The sequence below is a fragment of the Acartia tonsa genome, chromosome 6 (genome assembly GCF_053477335.1).
Source record: "Acartia tonsa isolate MP-2025a chromosome 6, ASM5347733v1, whole genome shotgun sequence".
NCBI lineage: Eukaryota > Metazoa > Arthropoda > Copepoda > Calanoida > Acartiidae > Acartia > Acartia tonsa.
The window spans coordinates 22,126,626-22,152,992 of NC_137265.1; the positions used below are offsets into that span (position 1 = coordinate 22,126,626).

General features: G+C 30.8%; 1 protein-coding gene across 1 annotated transcript in view; it reads right to left on the reverse strand.

The window, feature by feature from the left end:
• LOC145322092 (uncharacterized) overlaps positions 1 to 12,009 on the reverse strand; it is a 50,106-nt gene extending 38,097 nt beyond the window's left edge. Inside the window, exons 1-2 of the mRNA XM_080163864.1 lie at positions 11,876 to 12,009; positions 1,474 to 1,561 (exon numbers count right to left, since the gene is read on the reverse strand). Coding sequence (XP_080019990.1) covers positions 1,474 to 1,561; positions 11,876 to 11,924 — 137 coding nt within the window. The 5' untranslated portion in view covers positions 11,925 to 12,009. The remainder of the gene's footprint in view (positions 1 to 1,473; positions 1,562 to 11,875) is intronic.
• Between the last annotated feature and the right edge of the window lie 14,358 nt (positions 12,010 to 26,367).

The following is a 26,367-nucleotide window of genomic DNA, read 5'->3' on the forward strand; positions in this document are numbered from 1 at the left end:
AACTTATCGGCTTTTGTCCTTATCCCTTTAGATCCGTAAGTCTGTACTGTTGTACATGACCTGGTATATGACAATAAATTTTAAAAAAATTATAAAAATATTTGTTTCCCCTTTTTACCTTTACCAAACTATATTATTTATGAAACTAATTAAAAATTGAAAAAGACTTCTTCAAAGTTTACTAAAATAGGATTTAGAAATAGTTAGACATATAAAATTCTTACAATTATAACATTGACAAGCACTCAAAAAAGTTTACTTTTTTTAGTCAAAATAAAAGTATTCAATGCTATTTATAGCCATTGAAGTATCATTGAAATAACACCCAAGTTTTTCTGCTAATCTCCAAAAATTATGGGGTTTTTAATCATGAAAATATCTTATTTCATTTGTGACATAAAGTACCTTTAAATTAGAATGTTTTTTGAAATAAACAATGCAATTTATATATATTGATTCTAGTATTATAAATATAGTATTGATTTTAATGATAATCTATTTAATAATTAACCAATATTGCATTCTTTTAAAAAACCCAATAAATTATAGAATAAAATCAAAAAAAGGAAAACTATGTTTAAAGATGAATACTTGGTGTTGTATTATTGCATAATCTTATTTATTATGCAGTTGTATCATATCATTAAATATATATCTTTATGTGGGGCCGCGGAGCCAAATTTGGTGGCTTTAGCCTCTTGAGAGCCACATTAAAGTACAAACAGAACTTTGTACACTAAAATAAGTGTTTTTGCTTAATTTGTAAATTAATAAACCTTTATTTATTTGATACAATTAATCTTTACAAAATTGGTCATATTTTTGCGTATTAAGTTGTGTGTAACCGTTTTGTCAAATGCGTTTATAAAGTAAAACTGTTCTTAATTATGAGAAAATGATTAGGAACTGTTTGACTTAATAAGCGCATTTGACTAAACCTACATGCAACCACTTAGTACCCACACTTCTTTTAGACAACCCACTGTATGTTTTAAGATTCCTCTATAGACTTGTGTGTGTGTGATAAGTCATGTAACAAAAATATGAACATAAATTGTGTGTTTGTATGTGTTTGCAATAAAAGAAGACGCCTGTTTTTTTATGCCAGCCAAAAAACGATGGCTCCACATTGCAGCTATGCATTTGTCTTTGCTTAATTACTTTACAATGTAGCTTTATTATATTGATATAGTTTCGTTATATTTCTATTTCCAGTATGGGTCCAGAACCGATTAATATCTGCTGGATTAGAACCGTTTCCCAGCCATACTAAAAAATCAGGTATAACATTGTATTACAGACAATAATCCACGAAATTTAAAATAAAAATCATAAAAGCAATACCGAAGGCCTGGGCTAACAAAACTGGATTGATTTTTAAATTTTTTCTTGTAATATCCGCGGAAAGCTGTCTCTAATACAACGCGATTAATAACTACATATTATTTATTTTCCAAAGGTAAGTTTATTTACCTGTGTTGTGTATTATTTGAGTATGTGTTCATAAAGGTGGACTGTCCTCCTACGCTACCAGCTCCAGACATCAACACTGGACTATACCCTAGAATAAAAAACACTTATAATCATATACATGGATTATCCTCCTATGCTACCAGCCCTAGGCATCAACACTGGACTATAAAATTATTTTCTTAAAAAAAGATTGAAATCGGCTTAAATATGCAAATAAAACAAAATGGGACAGACCCATACTCAGACAGACACACTTTTTAAAGACAAGTGTTCTAGAGGTCCTGAGGACATCACAAACGACGAAAAAGAGTCAAAACTAAATTTTGATTGGTGGAAAATGTAAAAACATAGCTGGATATATTAAAATCTAAATGAATAAAATCTCGAGTTTTCAGCAGTTGAAATGTTTTAATTTGCCTACATATGTTTCATTAATTAATTAAAAGATTAACATTAAAACGTTGGGTGGTGTGATGAGTCTTCATTACCGCATACATTATAAATTTTAGCTATGGCATATCAATATAATGCAAAAGTGCGAGTGTTTAATTACGAAAGTTAAACAAATGGGGGGGGGGGGGGGGAGGGGGTAATTTGTGCTGTTATAACAATTTTCATTTCTGATTTCTGGACAGTGTGAGTTATGTTACAGGGAGGGAGAGGAAATTGGGCGTATATATCGTTTTCTTATTCGTTTGCTTATACACTTCGGGGACTTTGATTAATGGGCTTATCAAGTTTGAATGTCCTAACGTTTCAACCAATATTTGTAATCTACATAAAGGGTAATGTTGTGTATCATGATTGGCCCTTTCCTTATCCCTTTAGATCCCCGGGTAGTACTTAATTGTGAGACAGAGTAAATCAAAGAGAGAGGGGTAATTTGCGCTGTTGGAAAAATGTGCACTTCTGAGGACATGATGATGGGAGGAATCGAAGACCCACCTGTTGTTGGGTGGGGGGATTAAAGGGAAAATTACAAGGGCGGCAAAAAAAGTTCCAACATTGAAGTAAATTTTTCAGACATTTAGACTGATACAAGTTACCTAGTTTTTTTGATATTATGCTGAATGGACGTGAATATCATGCAAAGTGTATAACATACTAAACTAAATTCTGCAAATTCAAAGATTAAAGTTACATATCAAGACCGTACTTTCATTTTTACTTAGCTAGATGTTGCTCTAAAGTAATTTTTTAGCGCGTGAATGCGGGAACGTTTGAAAATATCTTGTGAAATATGAAACTGGTAAAGAGGGAGAGAGGGGAAAAAGGAATAGAAACAACAAGGATGACAGCATCCATAGGGAGTAAAAATTAGGAATATAGAAAAAAAAATATTTAAACATCAAACACAGTTAAACAAACGGATGGACCATTTGGGATTTGCAGAAGATTGATAAAAGGAATATTCACAAAAAAAAATATTTCTATGTAATAAAGAAGCCGAGGAAATCCCATTTAAAACAAAAAAAAATCCTATTATTATCCTCCCTTCTCCACCCATATGATCAGACATAGGAACAAAGTAAGTTATAAAATAATTGCTTGCCCATTAGCAGACTTTAAAAACTCAATATATTTATATACCATTAGAATTAAATATACTATTACAGTTACGGACGACAAGACATATATTTGAGTTATAACGTAGCTTCGCTACTAAAAAGAGAGTGAAACGCCGAGGGGACGAAAGGCTAATTTAGTATATCCACCTAATTAAAATATTCAATTAAAAATAAAATGTATACTTTATTCAAATTAATTTCACAAAATAGCAAGCGTTGAAAGAAATCGTTTAAATATTTAAATTAAATTAAAAATATGAATTCTATGAAATGTTAATAAACTTTCAGAATCTGTGAATGGAAGATTGTATGTGCAGCTACTTTGTTCAGCTGAACCCCTAGCATCTACGGGCTTCAAAGTACTACAGACAAAAATATATATTAGGATAATTTACTATTCTATTACTCTCTAAAACATATTTTTTTAGTTTTGCTGCGCTACTTATGTAATAAATGTCGTTTCACTTAGGAAAATGAGGCAAAATTTAAGGGAATTAAAAAAACAATTAAAATCTAAGATAATAGGATAGAATATTCCATCATGATAATGTTAGTAGGATAAGACAGTAAGTAAAATTGTAGCCCAGTAATAATCCCATTTATGATAAACAAAACTATGCCTTATGATTATTAGTTGAAAAGTTTGACCTATCTAATCTAGATTCAGGTGAAGTCCCAAACAAAGGGGAAAAGTGTTTATTAACTTTGGGGAATAGTTTAATATACAGTCTAATGTGCCCGTCCTCTCTGTATTTACCCCATGAGTATAAATAGTTGTACATAACGAAATAGTTCAAAAACTCTTAAGAGTTTGATTTAATTTTTAAGGAATTTACTTTGTAAAAGCGCCACAAATAATTTAACTATTATTGGGAATTTCTTAAAATCATTTTTAGATTGAACCTAATTCTATACTGACAAGTGTTAAATATATATCCGCATACAAAGGGAAGGAATAATGCTGCAGGTAGAGAAAGATAATCTAACATGGAAAAAAAAACAAAGTTCATTAATATTTGTAAATATATAATGAACTATCCAGTAAAAATTAGCCCTGACATACTAATGACAAACTTAAATAATCACTTTTTTTAAAGCTAAACTGCTCTATATTGAGTGTCCGTCTGTAAGGGTTTTTTGTTGTCTTAAGCCCGCGTCAGAACTGAATTAAAAATTAATTTCATATTTAGTTTTGATTTGTTTAAAACCTTGAAATCAGAGATTTAAAAAAAACGTTGATAATATATAATTAGAATACGTGTATTTTAAGGCCATATAACACGTTTTGAACACTCACATTTTCTTTAACAAATTTTTTAAAGATAATATGTCCCTACCTAATCAAAAGAATCCTTCTAATAAAGAAAGTAGTTATGAGTCACTCATAAAGCAAATATGCTAAAGTTTACTGGAAGGGAGAGGGCATTGACATATACATATTATTTTGCTTGCATTATTTTCTTCTAATGTGTACCAGCTTTCAAAATCAAAATTTTAGGCAGTATCCCAATTATGGAAAAAATATTTTTTTTAAAGGCTTTGTCCTATCCATTTACCCCTGTAAATTTATCCATGATGTTGTTTTAGAGTTTCCAAAGTGTTATTTTAAGTCTACCCTCCTTTAAGAATAGTTTTATGTACTTAGGTATTTCTAAATAGAGTACAAAGTACTTGGATGTCTGCCTGTCTGTCTATTGGTGTGATTTTAAGGGAAGCTTTATATTTTTTTGAGAATGGGTTTTGTTCCTATCTCAGACATACTGAAAAACCATGTACAGCATCGTCTTACAAACAATTTTCCACAAATGTTAAGATAAAAATCATAAAATTAATACCAGTTTTAATCTTATAATTTTTATTTTGATACAGCGCGGAAAGCTGTCTTTATTATTACTTATTATCACTTTGAACCATTTTAAGTTTATTCTTATAGTTACTGTACTGTAATATGGAGATAAAACTATGGAGAGGGTATTATAACAAGTTTTTTCCATTTTTCCGGCTCATTAGACAACAGACGAATATTATTTTCTAGCTTATCTTTAAGGCTCAGTCATGCATACGGTGATAATTACCAGGGCTCGGTAGCCGCAGTCGCACTTTGCTGCGATTTCGTCAAATGACATTGTCCGTAGCCTTCTGTAAATACTTTGTTTGGTTGTTGCATAGTGTAATTTTATTTATAAACATGGCTTCGCCTCAAGCTTTTAGGGGATTTTTTCTATTGTTTTAAAAGAAGAGAACAATTTTTCCAGTAGAGTCCCGTGAGATCAAAAGCTCAAGATAGACAGACCGAAGGTCGGATGGAGAGACAGAAAATTTGGGTTTGATGATATAAATATTTGCTGACAATAGCTTTTCTTGTTATAAATCCATAACCACTTCATTATGCAATCTACATTTTCCTGGATATTTTGTCTACGGTAGTCCATAAGTGTACAGCTTTACAGTACATTGTTTCTACTTGTTAAAGCAACACGTATGATAAAAGAAAAAGATTCTTTTTAAAGTAAAATGCTTAAATTTCAATCAAAATCTAAATTTTTGTATTTTTTACTGATCCACTTCATTATGCAAATCAAAAGAAAATCAATGGGAAAACGTTTGTTTTGCACTTTTCTCCACTTTTAAAAAATGATTCTGATAAAATAACATTTTTTTAAGGGATTTATGCATTAATTATAATGAAAAACAGTTTAAGGTAGATTTTAATGATTTTTCGAAATAAGAAATAATTGAAAAAAAGAAATTCTATCCCTATCACTTTAGAGGACAGCTGCTGACCCCCAGTCTTATGGATGAAGCTAAATACATGTTAAAGATAAAAATTACCCTGAAAAGTATATAAAAATGTTTTTTGATGTGTTAAAAAAAATCCATTTTAAAATCTTGATTTTAGGATGATGGCCTTTAAGATGCTCTTACTGGTGGTGAAGGTGAGCTAAATGTTATCTAAGTACATGACCATTACAACTACTTGTCTATTAACCTATGTACCATTTTTTGTAGTCATAGCAGCCTCCAGTGGAGCCTCTCGACATGAAATGTAACCATTATCTAAAAACTACATTATTTACTCTATGAATTTTAAGTAATTAAAATTGCAATTTTTTTCGTTTTTAATATTGCTTGGCTGGAGGCTGCTATGACTACAAAAATTGGACCATAGTTCAATATATAAGTTTTCATCATGGGCATGCACTTTGATGACATTTAGCTCACCATCACCACCAGTAAAGGCATCTTAAAGGCCATCATCCTCAAAATCAAGATTTTAAAATGGATTTTTTTTAATACATCAAAAAACATTTTTGTATACTTTTCAGGCTAATTTTTATTTTTAACATGTATTTAGCTTCATCCATAAGACTGGGGGTCAGCAGCTGTCCTCTAAAGTGATAGGGATAGAATTTCTGTTTTTCAATTATTTCTTATTTCGAAAAATCATTAAAATCTACCTGAAACTGTTTTTCATTATAATTAATGCATAAATCCCTTAAAAAATTGTTATTTTATAAGAATTAATTTTTAAAAGTGGATAAAAAGGCAAAACAAACGGTTTCCCGTTGATTTTCTTTTGATTTGCATAATGAAGTGGATCGGTAAAAAATACAAAAATATAGATTTTGATTGAAATATAAGCATTTTACTTTAAACAGAATCTTTTTCTTTTATCATACGTGTTGCTTTAACAAATAGAAACAATGTACTGCAAAGCTGTACACTTATGGACTACCATAGATAAAATATCCAGGAAAATGTAGATTGCATAATGAAGTGGTTCTGGGTTTATTAATTATTCGTGTTGTATCTATTAGTTTATGTGGAAATTTGTTACAAAAATGGATGTAGAATATACGTGGATATTATGACGTGGGAAATTTTTATTGTCAATTTAGGTTGCTTTTCCCCCTGTTATTCATCATTTAGTTTGTTCATTTAGTAAAAGGTAAGGGAAGGGGGGTAACTGTAGTTGAAGGGGAGAATCCTTATTGTAGCCCGCTGCGTGATTCACTCTATTATAGAACATTAAAATCTGGTGTAACTTCCAAGTAATAATATTTCCATTGAAAGTTTATGTGGAAATTTGTAGTAAATGCATTTATCAAACGCCATGTTTAGGTCAAACTGTATTTAATTAAATATTTCTCACTTCACACTACAACTAGGACACTATGTGTGAATGGAATTAAAGCTTAGAAAACTCAGGGATACTGGGATAAGGCATTTGACAGTACATTTTTACCAACATTTCTATAATAATAGTTAGTAAATTACTTCTTAATTAATGGCAGAACGTGTTTAAAGAGTTTGAGGGAGATTATTTACTGGACATCATCATTATATCTCTTAGTATAATGTTATTCTTGTTTCTAAAAAGATTGAATTGTTAATTATCTTTAGCTTACAATTAGTGGTTGAAATCTTCTGACACTCAACTTATAGAATCAATTAATCAAATTTCAATAATCGAATAAGAAAACGTTATTATAAAACAGCCCAATGTCCCCTGCTTCCTTCAAATATCTTTTTCATTCTCTTTCTTAATCTTTTTATAAAAAAATTTTTTTTGGAGGGGGGGTAGATGTTACCTTATTTTAAAAATATATACATTTAAAATGTACTTTTTTAGAATATAGAATTAGTTTTAGATATAATTTCCGAACAATATGAGAACACGTTCTAAACAAGTTTCTCTGTATTATACATTTGTTTTTTACTAATGACTGATGCTCTGCTCATAATATGTTGAAAGAAGGTGTGCCAGAAAAAATATGGCATTTTCCCATTAAACTAAAGTGGACATTCTCAACAACCAATACCTTTATCTTATATATTAGATTAACAAGGAAAATTATGTCAAAGAGTTACCATAAGTATTTAAGATGAAAAATATAAAAATTTGTTTAAAAATAACTATGGTGTTAAAAATCACATGAAAATATAACGAATATTTTTGGTTATTTATCGCAACGTATTATATTATAGACAGATTAACATGGATATTAAATTGTAGGATTAAAACCAGATTTGTAAGCTCCGAGTTGCCGTAGGTCCGGTCTAACAAAAATGGTAATAATTCTATAATTTTATTAGTGGAAAATTATTTGTCATACGATGCTTTACATAAATTGTAGTATGGCTTAGAACCGGTTCTAATCCAGCGGATATTAATCGGTTTTAAGCCGTACTGGAAAACAAATACTTCCCATTTGCAAGGAAGAGTAAAAAATTGGAAGAAAAGAGTCAAGGTGGGTGGGGTTGATTGGGAATACAATGGCAATATTATAGAATTTACGAAGTATACTGTGTGTGGTTCATAATTACTTTACAAATAGTTATCTTCTTAGTTCCTCAATATTTTTTTTACATTTTCTTGTTATTTAATGGTAGCATATGTAATTATGCAATAATGTATAAGAATTAATAAAATCAAAGAAAGCAGCTTATAGTGCCTAATAAAAAAATTACGTTATATAATACAAATGACTAATGATAGGCCAGTATACTTTGTAATTGACAAATGGTAAAATATATACTGGTTATCATTGGTCGTTTGTATTGCATTATGTTATTTATATTAGGCACTATAAGCTGCTTGAAATCAAAGTATTATGGTCAAATTCAATCAAATCATTTTGACAATTTCCGTCTCTCTGTTTGACTATCCGATATTTGTTTATATTTGTATTATTTGTGGTTTTATTCAATGATGTTTTTTCAAGATTTTAATATAAAGGTTTTTCGGGTATAGTCCCTTTCGTAACATCGCACCTTATTTGGCGTAGTATTTTTTACAGTAGCTTTTCTACTTTTTCTAGCCCCTGCGGGGGGCTCTAACCCTGCGGGGCCAATTAGCTAACCCTCTGGGGCAGTCACCTAACCCAATATAACCTAACCTAACCTAAAATAACCTATAAAAGCCATTTTAAAAATACGACGTATCGCCCGTTATGGGGCGATGTTACGAAAGGGACTATTCCCGTTTTTTTCTTAAAATATAATATAAATTTAAAAATATAATAAAATTTATGGGAACACTTCAAAATATTAAAAAAATAGACTATACAAAATGTATAAAGATTTAAAAATAAAACAAGTACTATATATGATCGAAATAAATCTAAAAGTGATAAAATGATACCCCCCCTCATAAAAAAAGGCATGAAGTTATACACCAAGTTTCAAAACAATCTGACAATTATATCATACAAAAATACTAACTAACAGCACCTGATTGCTGACGTAGGAAACTAATTATAGAAACGAAGTTTTGCTTTTGAAAAGAAAGAGATTGGACTGCAAATCATTAAAGCAGAAAAATATAGACATTTACATTTTCCAGGGATGGATAGGACCCTGGACTATAAATTAATCTATTCCCTTTCTTCTCCTAAAAGTGTGCGTTATTAAATTCAGAGTTTATTTATACTGATGAAAAGTTTTCTTTGTCATACATTGCCCTATCCTTGCGTCCGTGACATTTACTATTCAGATTTCCATCTTTCTCTAGCCCTTGTATAGTTCATCACAAATAAGAGGATAGGCAAAGTCAGAATAAGGTTAGAAGTGTCCTATTTATATCAAACCATATATATTGATTACTGCAACAATAAGGGACAATTTGGAAGTAAAATTATAATAATCATAATTTAGATTTTCATAACAATTTCGAATTTCGTTTTCAAATGATACCTAGCCTGTTTAAATTTTATGATTTTTATTTCAGTATTCATGGAAAATTGTCTGTAATACAATGCTATACCTGATTTTTCAGTTTGACTAATCCAGCGGATATTAATCGGTTTCGAAGCCATACTGGAAACTAATTTACTTTTATATTTTTTCCTGATGCTGTAAAGCGAATAGCTATCTCCCTTCATAATATCTTTCATATATTCCATTTCAAAATCAGGGAGGGAGGGGACATTGGGAGGTTTATTACACTAGTACCCAAAAGTTGTATAAATATTTGTTGTCTTAACAGTATTGGGACATTTTTTTAAATATTCATTGTTTGCTTCATTTTTTTTAATGTCAAAACGTTTCAACCACTAATTGTAATCTACAGTAGGGTTAAATTAGTGTATCATCAATTTATTGGCCATTGACCTATCTCTTTAGATCCCTGTTTCAAAGTACACCTTCTCCTTTCAAGCAGTATAACTGCTATTTTATATCTTTACTACAGCGAGCTTATACTTAAATTAAATTAGTATATTTAGAGATCAAAGTTATATTTTGGAAGAATACTTTTACTAGAAATACTATTTAAATCATCACTGAGCTTTATTTGATGTGCTTTAACTTGTTATACTTTATAGCACTTTATTTTTTTATTTGTCTTTTTTCTAATTTTATCCCTTTACTCTAATATTAAAACTGTATCTAGTCTTTCTTACATGTTTCTAGCACTTCATTTCTATCTGAAGGTTAAAATAAGGATTTTCCTTAGGAATTTTTCTCACAATAGTAGGCCTACATTTCCAAAATTGGTTAAAATAGGCCTTTAAAGACGTGTAACCGAATCGGTCCAGCAGTTGGTATACCAATTTTCAACAGATAGAAAAACGACCTACCTCTTTCAAATTAGAATGCTAGAATGCGCTCTCTTTTTCTTTCTATTTATATCTATCTATCTCAGGATTGCATTTAAATTGAATATCTTGCTTTTACAATTTTTATGTAAAGAATTACTTTTTACGCCAGTGTAACATCTATACCCTCCCCCTCCCCTTACACAATAATACAACTCTTTTGATAAGGTCATATGATAAAGGGTCCAGTCAAATAAATATCATAGAATATCACAATGGCAGGTGTGTGACCCTAAATGAAAAAAACAAATGCAATGTATGATTCCCCCTCGAATTAAGTTAACACAGTAAGTATAGCTTAAACATAACATAAGGATAAATCTTTCAATAATAATAAAATAAAAGTGTGATGGGGGGGGGGGGGAGGACCTCCAATGGCAAATTATAGGATCTGGACAGTTTTACATTTACCACCATCTCAACATTTGATAAAAATATTGTTCATAAAACTTAAAGAATGACACAAAATATAGAAACTGCGCAGAAATGTTAGGACATTACTTCCGCAGTTAATCGCTGAACCGATGCGGTTCTCCTTTACAGTGTAGCTTCTCATAGGTTATGGTCAGGTTTATAAATAAAACTAGCGGCCTTTTAGATATTTTTGATAAACAGCTGATGTTAACATAGATTGGAAAAGAAACTTTTTGCGTGCCGCTAGAGGCCTCTAGGGGCGTATCCGCTAGTAATAATAAATAAGAGGAGGGGTTAGAAGACAAAGGGGAAAAGATAAGTTCTGTCAGCTGTTGTAATAATTTGCGGATCTTATTATTTGTAAATGCGATACACTTTTTAGAAGTGATTTCACAAACGCAGAAATACACTTTATACAGAGGAAAGAAATGCAGCTATATAAACATTGCTAAAACAACATCTTATTAAACGGCAGGTTGTACCGTTATAAAAAACTAATTTGCTGAAGCTAAATTCCTAAAATTACAGCGCTTTCACAAAAAGTATCTTGTTAAGAACTGATAAGCCCCCGCCTCTTTTTTTAATAACATAAAAATAAGGGTGTTATAGGGTAGTTTTGTTTGCTTGCTTATTACTTTTGGACAGGTAAGATTATAATGGGCACTGGGTAGCCGCAGGTATAAAAAGCCTCGTAGGATTAGGACCTTTGTAGAGGTTAGGCATAAGGAGAAATAACTACATCCCCTTTTTTACCTTTTTTCAAAAATAGGGTGACGGGTTTTAGTGCTTAACAAGCACTTCATATGAAATCACTAAAATTACCTAGTACAGTTTGTGCATATGGATTGATGTATGTTGGATGGACAACCATTATAGTTGCTATTAATCAGGCTCCGCAACTAGTAACTCTGTCTTCCTTGTTATTCAATTAGAAGATTTTGGTCATTACATTGTTAAATTCTGAAATCAAAGTTTTTTTAGATTATTAAATGAATAGAATAATTACGAAGTAAATATGTGTGAATGTACAAAAAAATCCTATTAGCAGATATATCGATTAATATACAATTTATAGAATATAATTAGTCAGGTTTTGAGCCATTTTTGAAAAGGAAACAAAGAAATTATAATTTAATAATTCATATTTTTTAAGGAAAATGGAAAAAATAAAGTTAATTTGTGAAATTAATTTTCGCATAAATATAAATAAAATTTTTCCTTTTTTCTCAGAAAGATTCTTTGATGTTAATGTGTGTTTAATATTCAATTATTGCTCTATCTTTTACTTTTATTGAGAATTTTTACTTTTACTTTAAGTTTCGTGTACATATAACTTATGAATGGTTTTAGATATTGCGTATTGGAATATTTTTCTTTACAAAAGATTTTAGAGATTGATTACCCCACCCTCCATGTAAATGAGATCTTTTAACCTCCCCTCCCACCACTACCCCAAAAAAATGGTTGTTAACAAACTAGTGCCAAACTAAACCACGCGGTGGGGGCGTGATTTAAATGTGTAGTATACTCCTTTTGTTAAACTTAATTTAGGGTTTCTTATATAATTGCAACGTAGTTATAAGACTTTGGGTAGCAATAAAATGAGACGTTGGGTACACCTCTAACTGAAACGATTTTTGATTAGTCAACGGATCTAAATTTGTCTCGGACAGGATATAATTAAAAGCCTAAATCGGACAAGGAATAGCCGAAAACGATATTTTTATACTTAGAATTTAAAATATAGAGCTAAATGAGTGACTGCGTCTTTCTCTTTTTATCGACAGACGCACTTGGATATATTATTTTCATAATGAATGATATGTATTTCCGATTTTAACGTCAGCTCATGTTTAAATTTGGTGAGCTATATTATTGAGTAGCGTTGTTAAGATTGGATGGAAGAATTTTGTAATGAAAGCGAGAGTGGGGAAGGAGGATAAGGGATGGGGTAAACGGGTTATCAAAAAACCCAAATTTCTTGCCAGTGGAACAAATTCCACCAAAAAAATCTTTTACTTTCTTGGACATCCCCTCCCCCACCCCGAAAAAAAATAATAATGAAAACATACCAAGTACCTATGTAGCCAGGTAGGTCCTGCTGTTAACGAGATCAATGGGTACAAACACTCACACAGAAAAATACCCGTTTTATGAAAGAATTACTACCCTTAAATTGATAATCTAAATCCAAGCTGAAAATCCAATTTATTGCCATATTAAAACCTCAAATAATGATTAGATAGATTTTTAGAGGTATTATTCAATATTAAGAAAAGTTATTGCCTCATCTTTAAATTTGATCAACATATAAAGTGACCTGCCTTTTTGTAGAATTAACTTTTTTTTAATAGTTAAAAAAGATTTTAAAATTATATATTCCTCCTTTGAATTATAAACTTTAAAAAGTCTAAAATCTATATCTTTGTCTAAGTAATTAAAAGATATTCTATTCCCTTCTCGTTTTCTAAATCCCCGTTTCAAATTGCAGTTTGAAATCTGTTTAAGGATCTAAAGAGTAGAAAAGCAAACATTTCTTACTATTTATCTTACATATTGCCAACAGTTAATAGGCCTTCTTTAACAAGAATAAACTTGTTCTAAGGGGGGGAAATTGATTTGTTATGCAAACTGTGTTGTTAGTCTGTCCAATAATTTTCAATGTTTTAGCATTGATTGCAATTCAATTGATAGAAAACTGAAGGTTAAGTTTAGAAATTGAATAAAGAACAAAGGCAGTTTTCGTATCAGAAATAATTACTGTAAATAATAAATTGACGTAGTCATTTCATAACTATGTTTGTCTGCTGTATTCTTTAAAAGTATATTTCAAATACACTTTGAAAGATAATATCATGTTTTTTTATTGACATCATATACATATGTATATTATAAATATACCCTGAAATTTTCTATTTTTTGTTAAAAATGTAATAAATTGTTTTTTATTCATTCAATAATAAATTGAACTTTTTTCTGAAGCCAAAAAGTGTTTATTGATAAAATAACTTTTAGTATTAATGCATTATTGAGAAGTTTAGCTCTACTGACTATAATAAGTTAAAGATGGGTAACATATGCATATAAGTTCTTACTATAAATATACATCCTTCAATAATGGATTTAGAATATACTTGGATAATACAACACGGGTAAACTTGTCGTAAAACTTTAAGTTGCTAACATGGAAATCACGTGTTGGTCAGTTTGTTCATCGATCGAGAGAAGAGGATGAGGTAAAGATTGAGATTAGGGAGAATCGTTCTTTATGCCTGCTGCGAGTCCACTTTATTGGAGAACATGAAAATCATGAAAATGGTGTAAGATCCAGATAATAATAATATAAATAGATATTCCTACAATGGGTAGAGCTCTATATAGATTATATTTTTTTCTTAAGATACTCTTTAAAATATAAACGTCCTTTTATTATGTTTTTCTTCCGATTATCTCTCTTTCATTTAAACATTGAGAAAAACTAAATTTTTAAAATGATATTAAACTTGAATAGTAGAGGTCTCATAGTTCTACTCGTAATCGGAAGATTTAGCGTCATGTAACGCAAATGTGTTTATATGGCACCTCTACCATAAAAAAAACAGTTCAAAACCACGTTAGGACCAGTAGGAACTTTCCTGAAAAGGAAAACTAGCTTGGAAATTAGAAAATGGCTGCGAAATTTTTGAGTAAAAACCCATTGAGACACACTGTTCTTGAAATCTGTTGCTTCAAATCTGACCACTTTTAAATCAATATAATAGATATCTTTTTAACAAAGATCAATGTTATTGGACTAAACGTATGAATTTAACCTTAATACTCTGTTGAAAGTTGATAAAAAAAAACGAACTTTTCAAGAATTTCTCATAACTACGTCAGAAGCGTGGATTTGAACATAGTACCCTCTTGTCCAGAAATGTCACAATTGCTCAATTCCCCGTGACCAAAATTTTGACTGAGCGCCGAGAAGCTAATAATTGTCACACTAGAATTTTATGATTTGTACTGCATGTTTTGAATTTTGAAATAGTTAGAATGTCAGTCTGTGTGTCTGTTAGTTAGTTTTTTCGATCTGCTGGACTTATTGGGGTTTTCTTATCAAAAGCGGTGGGTTGAATCATACCATTTTTTGAGAGGCCTCTGGTGGCGTCTAAGTACTCAGCAGCTAATATTTTGATTTTATTTTTCTCTTATGTTTTAACCCTCTAAATAGCGTAAAACCTGTATATTTTTATATAAAGATACAGTCTTCTATTGAAATAAATAAGCACAATATTAATGATTTAAATTAGACACAAAAAATGTTTATCAAACGTCATTGTTAGGTCAAACTGTAGTTAATTGAACTTAATCATAATTTCCTAGATTTATGTAACATTAGAATGTCAACATATCTATTTTCTATATTTCAAAAAAAAATCTGATGATTGATTGATTATACATAGTCATACAATAGCCAAAAATGCAATATATTACCTACATATAGAGCAGCTTTGATAAATCGCAATATAAATATTTCTAGCATTTTTCAACATTCAAAAAACCAATTCAACTTGTACTGACCTTATTTTATCATGTACAGAACCTAATTATAGAAAGTTCTTGCTTATTTTAAAGGTAAATTGCAAGTGTGACTACCTAAGGAAGGGACAGAGAAGTAAGACATGAAAACACTTTTTGTTTTCCAAAGTTGACAGCAAAACTTTGATTGATATGGACTCATCTATACGATAGCAATGGAAACACAATAATAGCCTGGGCCTATTTTCTAAGCAGTCATGTTTTGAGATAATAGACTGAGCTAGTTTTCATATCATACTTTAAAGTTACAAGTTTTTATTTAAAGCTTAAGATTTTAACAACTACTAAAAGTTTTCTTAAGGTAACCTTCACATAGGTCAGGGAGTTTTAGGCTATTTAATTTTGGATTTCAGCCTTAAGATGGTTTCAAACTATTTTTCTATCCACTTCTTGCACTTATGAATACAGAGCCCCTAGAAAACGGGGGCACAAACACGAGTAATAAAATTGTCAATAAAAATATGTAATGAAATCATTTAAACATATCAAATTCAATATAAATGATACCAAATAAACCTATTTCATTTTTTTATGTTTGTTTAATTTCTGAACAAATCTACATTATATTTACAAACCTATTTACAAACAGACAAACAAAATATTGAGCCAGATCAAAAAGATGATACAGGACACACAGGTTTTTTCTTCAAATATGTAAATATAATATTGTAATCTGATTTTGTATTTTTAAAAACTTAACACTAAAATTTTCCTACTTCGTAGTAATGTATTTTCAATATGGCTCCAAAACCGGTTTAATTACTCACGATCAAAACTGGTTATAAACGCATTATACGGAAAATTCAGTAGATTAGTGTTTCAATCGGCTCAAAACTACAGAAACAAATCCTATTTAATTTTCCTATTCTCTAAAAACGGATTAAAAACCACAAAAGTTTTAAGATTCAATAAAACTTTAATGTCAATATGATATATTTATTTTTGGAGCTTACAGCTTGGATCCCTTTAAGCAGAATAAATCTTTAAATTAAAACTATTACGTGATAAGATATTAAGATTAAATTTTATATAATTTGTAAATCCTCTTAACTTAACCATAATCGATTCAAAATCTTAACTATTTCTTAAAAGAAAAATTAAAGTTACTTCTCCCATTAGTCTAGGTTAACTAAAAAATAAGTATAAGAATTAAATATAAAAGTAAGAAGATGTCTATTTGTTTGTGTGTATGTCTGTCTGTACCGAAGGATCTAGCTAACTGTTAGGTTTCTTCTTTAAATATAATTAAATAGCTATTTCCTAGGATGGTTTATAACTATTTTGGGGAGGGTTCCAACACAATCATAGAAAAAAATATCCTCCTCAAGAAATTATTCTTATTAAAACTCAAATAATATATTTAACCCACCTCCATCTCAAGTGTATCTAGATGCCTCTAGGGGCGAAGCAGCTAATCACACATAAACTAATATTTAATTATGTATTAAACTATTTATCCATCCAGCTAACAAGATTTTATTTCAGAAATAAAGTTAATTAAAATAATTGGAATTTGAGACTTCTTATAAATTTACCATACTTCTCTTCTTGGTAAAATTTCATAAACACATTAAAATTGTATAAAAACTTTATAAATTATTTAAAACTTTAATAATTTTATAACAAGTAGTATTAACAAAATGAACTATTTTCATTAGTAAATTTATTTGGCGGCATTTTGCACTGTTTGTTACTTAGAAATAGCTGCCAGAGGATTTAAATTTGGGAGATTTTTGCGAGGACCTCCGCTGACAGAGGTTAGCTACTTACTACAGTATTATTCGAACAAGACCGAGAAATATAGTCACAAAAAAATTGAGAGAGAGAGAAAAGAAAGAGAGAGATACTCGGAGAATAAGAGAGATTTATGAGAGAGAGAGAGAAAAGGAGAAAAAGACTAAAATAAGAATTCTATCTCTTTCCCTCCCCCATTTTTTCTTTCTCTTTTTAGTATTTCTCTTTATATCGTTTAATATTTGAGATGTATATGAAATATGCATTTAAATGGCTGAGATATACAGCACAAGTTCTTTAAAATAAGATTGTCATAAAAAGTCATAAAATTGTTGATAGTACTTGTAAAAACATATAAAATGGAAATACATACGATATGAGTTATTTATCGCAACGTATTATAGACAGCTTTCTGTAGATGTTAAAATGAAAAATTGAAAGATTAAAACTAGTTTTGTTAGCCCTGGTCTTACAAAACTGGTATTAATTTTTATATTAAGTATGGCTGAGAACTGGTTCTAATCCAGTTGATATCAATCGTTAAACAACTTAAATTTTACTTTTGGTTTTGTACATAGCCGTCCGTCAGATTATACACTTTAAAAATGACTGTAACTCTATTTATGACAAATAATAAAATTTTAGTAACTTGAGATTTTTTGAAAATTAAATGAGCAAGCTAATAAAGATTGATATATCTTATTTAGGCTAAAAAATGTTTTTTTTACTGATTATTATGTAAAACTTAATTTTTCTTTTTTCACAAAAAATGTCCCATTTTTTGGCTAAACTTTAGATGGACAAAATTGTTTTGTTTTTTTTGTAATTTGACATGGTCTTAATCTTATAAGACACTTAAACCTACGCAAGGCTTTATATAATTTTCTCTCTCTCCCTCTCTCTCTTTCTCTCTCTCCCTCTCTATTTCTCTTTCATTTCTCTCTCTCTCACCCCCTGCCCTCGCCCTCTCTCTCTCCTCCTGCTCTCACCCTCTCTCTCTTTCTCTCTTTCCTTCTTTCATAGTATCTTTCTATTTTGTCCTCTTTTTCTTTTATCTTAAGAATTAAATAAATTTTTATTAAAATACTTCTTTAAATGTATCTTTTGACTTTTCTGACAGACAGACATACAAATGTACTTATATAGGAGCTGCACTTTGACTTTGAGAAACATTTTCAAGTCCTAACATTGTCATAGAAGTATTCAAAATATTTGGATATTTCACCTTAATCGATAGTGTACCACAAAAAAAACTTTCAATTTAAGCTTAGTTCAGGTTAGGTTAAGTAAGGGTCAAGAGAGCCTAGAAGAGCTATTGACAAGGATAGGATCCTGCAAGCCTGTAATATTTTTAAAATCAAAGTGTGGGTTGTGTTGTTGACCACTCGACGGTTCAAGGTTATTGTCACAAGAATTTTGATACAAACTAAAACATTCCAATGAAATTATCTTTTATCAAGGATAATTAAATGCATTAGTGGAGTAGCTACAATAATATTGCATTCATTAAACAATTAATATTATATCCAATAGGAGCAAAGCTTTAAGATGAAAAATATTGTAATAATAATACAATTGTGCGGCTGAAAAAAAAGTCAAGGTTGACTTCACCACTATTACATTGTGTTTTACAACAATAACAAAAAAAAATTACCAAATAACATTTAAAAATAAATAGCCATTTAATTAAACTTGAATTATGAAGTAGTGTTCTTATTAAAAACATTCTTATATAAATATCTTATTAAAAAAAATGGAATTTTTATGTGTATATTTTCATTCGAAGAAATGATTGTAAATTTGTAGGAACACTTTTATTTTTAACAGGGTGACCGATTTAAAAATGTTGTAATTAAGAGAAAATTTGCATTATTTTGTAATGAATAATTGAAGCGGGTTGATACAGCTACATCATCTGAAGGCCTTGCATTCTAATCAGCGTTGCGGAGCCGTTTGATTTTGGTGCGACTCCGGCTCCAGCTCCAGCTCCAGCTCCGGCTCCGGCCTAAAATCAAGAAAAAAACTCGACATATTTTTTTCCCACGTCTATTTTTGACTTTTGAAGGTTTTAAAAGAACAATTTTTGATAAAAATGGACTTGAAAAACTTAATAGGGGCATTTGCACATGACAAAACATAGTTACCAAATTATAATTTATAAAAAATCTCTTTATTTATCTAGTCCGGAGCCGTAGCCGTTTTTTTACGAAAATTACGGCTCCAGCAAAATATGGCGGCTCCACGGCTCCCGGCTCCGGCTCCGTAACACTGATTCCTATCCTTGATACCATTTGTAACTGAAAAAAATTTAAATGCTAAATTAACTACATTAACCTTAATTTATAATTATTAGGCCTATCTTTATGTTTAGCCAATGTATATATGTCAGTGACTTTTAAGAAAACATATTTGTTTCAATTTGTGAAAACCGGAAAGGTTTAAAATCTTGGAAAGAATTATTTAATTGATCTATCTTTGTATTATTTAATAAGAAATATAAAAGAATCTCTCTCAGTTTATTTCAAAATTCCCTTTAACTGAATTTCTAAAATCTAAAATTTTACATTTTGGGTTTCTTACCCTGTAAGTTTTCATTAGGGGAAATAATTGTAAATTTGTATGCAAATTAAATTGCCATTTTTTTATCCGCTAATCATACAAAACATCTGATGATAACGAGGATAATTAGCAAAAATGTTTCAAGAGATATATTAACCTTCAGAATAATAATTATTTTCTTAAAATATTTTTTTAAAATGTTTTGTCTATAAAATTAGATAAAGAATACAAATTTATAATCTTCGGTTCTGAGTGGAATTCCAAGTACCAAAATTATGGGAAATGCTTTGGCCTTAAACATTACCCAGGTTACCTAACCCAGTTAGAAACAACATGTTGGTTGTCTGTAAAGTGTTGTTTAACCTTTATCCTTGGCCAACTAGGCATTTCAGTAAATCTAAGTTAAAATTAAACCCAAACCCTAACCCTGTACAATCACTGACAAATAAAAAAATTAAAGTGACAAGTTGCCACTTTTTAATAAAACGAGCAACTACGCCCCTAGCATCTAGGGGCTCTGTATTCGGAGGGGCAGAGATGGGCTAGAAAAATAAATAGTTTCAAACCATCTCAAGCCTTTAATCTGAAAATAGAATAGCCTAAAACCATTACATGTTCTATGTGAAGCTTTCTGAAATAAAGAACCCAATCAATTCAGTGGCCATTTTGGTCTTGACTTCAGACAAAACAACCCTTACTTCTTTATAAAAATAGATTTGCTGCTGTTTTTGAAAAACCTACTTTCGTCCGTTATCTTTATATAACTCTAGCTGGATAGTTAAAACTTGATGTTTTAAATTAAACAACATTTATTCCTAACAAGGACAAGTATATATCTAGAATTAGCGTAGCAAGTTAAAAAAGTTATTAACTATTGACCCTCCGATTTTACCCTTGCCTGCCCCGCCGCGGGCGCTCGGCCCCATAGCTTATAACCATTCATAGTTCTATTGGGGAGGGCCCAGGGGGGGGGGATCCTTTGTTAATTTAACTTTCTATTGCTATTTTACTTTTAGACATAATTGTCTTTACACACAGTACCAGATATTTTATTATTTATTCTGAATATAATTGTCCTTGTTAGTAATGTACATATTATAGGAAAAAAGGTTTGTCCGTATGTTTGCCTGTCCTAGGGACAAATAAAAGATAAGTACTTAAAATATGACTGAATCTTATTTTATTAATTAGACTTGGCGCTTTGCCTCTAACATCTAGTGCTTAAGTATTCAAAGGGCTATTGAGGGGGCAGAACTATTGCCTAAAACTATCCCAAGACTTAGGTTTTTAAATAAAATAACCTACACCATCCCAGGATATGCTCAATCGGGTCAATAGTTCTTAAAATCTTAAGCTTCAGGTTTATATTGTCAAATGACAAATTAAATACGGACTTTCAAGAAATGATCATAGAAACAATTTTTTAAAATGGTGTCAAACTAATAGGGCTATTCTAACAACGATTGGAGCTATCCACTACCGAGGGAAAGACAATCGGACATTATATATGTGTCAGCAAAAATAAAAACATTTTTATACGAAGACATTTTTACCCCCATTCAATTGAGACAAAAATGTTTATTGTCATAATTTTGTTGGAAAATATTTATATAAAAATTCTTTAGTTCATTGAAAACAAGGATGGGATGAACAGAAGCAGATAAAGACGTACACAGCGATTTCCTAAGATTTGAATCTAAAAGTACAATAGTTTAAAACTATTACAATACCTAAGTGAAGCTTTTCTAAAAACGAGAACTCAATCAATTTAGTATTTTTTGAAATCTTAATGTTTAGACTAAAAAAACCTCACTACTTTATATAATAGGATACATTACCTATATAAAACATATTGGCAGACATTGTATCTCTTTATATCTTGTTTTTCCTTAAAACTACATAGAGACTCAATTTCAATACATATATATCAACTATCCAAAATAAAACCCGAGGTTTTAAAAGTACAATTTCAAAATGGAAGAATTAAGGTTGTAAGTTGACAACTCTTCCCTCCAATCATTAAAGTGTATGATATAAAGTACGATGATGTTTGTTTGTCAGTGTATCTTTGTAGATTATCATATGGTTTGTGGGAGGGATAACCACATCTCCTATTGTGGCTAAGCTTTTTTATAGGAGCTAAGTTAAAATGATAGAATAGAAATTAAGATTTTAGGAAGGTTAGGTTAGGTTTTCTACTTTGATTTGTGACTTGAAGAATGTAATATTTATGTATAATATATTTATCCTAGCAAGTGGGCATTCAATTCCACATATACGTCATATTATCAACCAATCAGAAACGCATATCAATATCAATATATTACTACAAGATTTGTTAAATTTCTTACTTCTCATCATTATGAACACCATTCTTATTGAATTCTCTATACTTTTTGTCATTACTAGCAGCTCGCTCCTAGAGGCATCTATACTAGGGGAACGTAAAATGTTGTATTTTCAATCTATGTTAAGATTAGCTGTTTACAAAAAAAAATCTGCTAGGTGGCGCTTTATATTATTTTTGGCGATTTCTCTTGAGATGGTGGTAGTACCATATCTCCAAATAGCTGTAAACATTCCCAGAACCTACGAGAAGCTACACCGAAAAGGAAAACCATATCGGTTTAGCGGTTAGCGAAATCCTTCGGTACAGACAGACGCACAGAGGTCCAATTACTTTATTTTAAGGATGCAACACTATTCGTAAGGGCGGGCATACCAAACTCCTCTGCAAGTTTCTGACATATAAATCAAAACTTTATTTTCTTGTATCACAATATTTTATATCAAATACATCCACTGTTATGCCATGGGAAACAATTATGACAACATTCATTAGAACGAAGACATCAAATAGTACAAGATTGTAAGAAGGGAGATTATTTAGTGATTTGGATAACCAATAGTCATTCCCACGATACCAGTACAATCCTCATCCCAAGCGTCATTCATTATGGGATGACTTTATTTGAGACACTACCAAACTCGGCGAAGGTGAGGTAATAATAAGGAGCTCTCATGAGATGGCGGGTCAAGACATAATGTGCTTGAACGTGGAATTGGAGCTGTCGTTAGTAGCTATAAAAGTGTCTCATCCTACTCCATAACGGCTTAGGTCCAAACACTAAGATTATCAATCTATCATAAGTCAGACAAATAATTATTTGAATATAATGGTAAGAATTGAAGAAACAGAATATAAATTAAAATTATTAAAAGAGATCCAATATAATTTTGCAATACAATTACGGACGTATTCAAATTTGTAAACTTAATTAGAGAAATGCTACGTTCGTAAAATAAATTTGCTGGATGTATAAATAGCTATGTTTTCAAACCGTACTAAATTTACATGGAATGGTTATATATTGGAATACTAAAAATAATGGAGGCTATAGCAGGGGCTCCAAGCTTTTTTTTTGGGGGGGGGGGGTAAAATTTTTTTAAGGGATGGGTAATTCGTTTTTTTTGGGGGGGGGGGTAAAATGGCGCGAAGCGTGCCGCAAATTTTTTTTACCCCCCCAAAATTTTTACCCCGGGGGTAAAATTTGCTTGGGGGGGGGGTAATTACCCCCCCTAAAATCTGTTGGCAGGGGTAAATTTAGTTTACCCCCCCCCCCCCCAAAATTTACCCCCGGGGTAAAATATTTGGGGGGGTAATTTAAATTTTATTAAATATATAGCATTAAAAATGCGCGCGAAGCGCGCAAAAATTTTTTTTATTAGAGATTTTTTATTTTGGGGGGGGTTTTTACCCCCCCAAAATTGTTTCGGGGGGGTAAATACCCCCTCCTAAATGATTTGGGGTGCCTACGGTACCCCCAGGGTAGGGGTAAATTTTAAATGGGGGGGGGGGTAAAATGTAAAAATTTTGGGAGTGTAATCGCTCCATTACCCCCCCCCCCTGGACGTCTATGGGCTATAGGTATTTTTTCTGACTCTGAATAATGTTTTGTTTATAACAATATTCGTAGAAGACATATTAAATACGAAAGGGAAGATTGAAATATAGAGTTACTACGTTGGATAATAATATATAGGTTGGGTGAGTTTTTTACATTTATATATTTTAGATTAATTTAGATATTTTCACAATGAAATCAGGAATTTTAAGGGACAAAACAATGTACGATAAATTGATAAAGGTACAAAAGAAAAGACAAAATTACCTCCTCTGCAGATTAGATTATTGGTTGAAAAGTTTGGACAGTAATGATTTAGAACAAACCAATCAAAATTCAACAAAAATATTTTAAATATATAAAATTTCTTATATTAAGTATAGAATATTTAATCAGCAAAGTTTCTCACAATTTAGAACTTATCCATAAATCAAAAAGCTTAATCTGTTAGTTTCTAGTCTCTAAAAATAGTTTATTTAACAGTAACAATTACGATCTTCTTTATTAAAACCTGTTGATATCTTAGACAATCAGACAGAATCATATAATTTTGCTAAAGAGAAGTATGGTCCAATGGTATGGATTCCAAATTTAAATTCTTTTCAGTAGAACGATGATAGCAGGAAGACGTACGACCAACCAGAAATATAAGGTATTGAAAGTCACACAAAAATCCTTCTTTATTCATCCTTCTCTTATAATAAGACTGATGTCCATGAACTTATATTATTAGGTCAAACATAAAACCAAACAGCTTAAATATATCATGATTTAAATAACTATTCGCAAAATCATTACCATCCATTCACTCACTTTTACCAGATTATACCTGGCTCTAAGCCCTACTGAAAATCCATGTTTCGTATCGTAGTCAAGGCCGTCGGCCCCTCGGGACTAGCAAAACGGAATAAATCTTATAAATTTCCATTTCAATATCTGAGGAAAGCAGTCTATAATACGATGCGATTATTAACTATTCTAGTATGAGACGGTGTGGTCCAGATTCGAACCCTAAACCTCCTCAAACAGTCAGAGCCGCTAAAATTCTAGTAAATGATCCTTATAATACCTGACCGGCTATACTGGGCCATTTTTATTCAATATACATTATACATATCAAGATTGGTGTGCGTTCTCTCACGCATAGTATCACATTCGTATTTTATACGAATTTAGAATTTCAAAAAAGAGCAATATTAGATAAACAAATTCAATGATGAGAATATGACAAGTTACGCTGTTCTATTAATGTTACTATTTCATACGGCTGGCTGCTGTACCTGACAATCTAAGGTCAGGTCCAACAACCTAGGAAAACTAAGGGGAGCCAAATATCTCCTTTTCTGTCCAAACACTCGGGTTATAAAGTTTAATAACACTCATCAGACAACCAGTTCTTTGATTGTAGACCTTTGTCTGGAAGGCTAATGTAGATTGGTAATGAGTGGGGCTTGTTTTGAGCCAAGACATTCCCCTAAATATTATTATCAATGTCGTGCAACTGACATAGCAGAAGTAAGGTCATTTTTAGTTAAGGCGAGATCCGAACCTTTCACCTCTCCGACTACGAGCGGTCACGGGTTTTAATAATATTGGGCTTTGATGATTTAATAAAGTGTTACATGTACGTAAATGAAGGCACAACATATAGATTCACTTTAATTTACATTTCAATCTTATTCAATAAAACTTTTACCAACTTTTTCAAATTTCTCATTTTTATTCAAAGTTTTTTGTGATCATTCTTTCTCCGAAATGAAAAAGAACTAATTTTCCTGTATGGCTTCTAAACCGATTTATATCCGCTGTTATTAAACCGCTTCTCAGCCATACTGAAAAAATATGTATAGCATCGTATTACAGACAATTGTTCATGAATATTAAAATAAAATCATAAAATTAATACCAGTTTTGTTAGCCAGGCCTTTTTTCCCTTCGGGACTTTGAACGCTAATTCTTATCTTATAAGTTTTCAGTTTAATATATAAAGCTTGAAATTCGATGCGATAAATAACTATTCATGAATAGGATTGTGTTGAGGGGGTAAAATATTAATTTAATTAACCAAAGATTAACTTTTTTGTTTTATTATTAAAAAAATTAATATCTGGCAAAGTCTAAAAGTACAAAATACATTTCTCTTCTAAGTTTTATCCTTTAAATAGATATGTTAATTCTGTTCCTCTTTTCAACATATGGAATAATCCTGTAAATTTATTTTGATCCACCCCATGGAGAATTTTTGGAATCAACATAATTATTGAAGTCTACACAATGCGTTAGGGTTTAAAACCGAAAATTGAAGCAAAATATTATTCCTTGTTATAAAAAAAATAATGGTTTTCCAGCATAACTTCGAAACTGATCAATATCCTCTAGATTTTAACCCGCGACCGTGGCTCACCACGTAGCGCATCCGCTCGTCGTCGGGAAGGTGATAGGTTCGAATCTCGGACCAACACCGCATCATAACTAAAGACGTTAAAAATAATGCCTACTGCTGCTATGCCAGATGCGCGACACAAATAGTTAGAG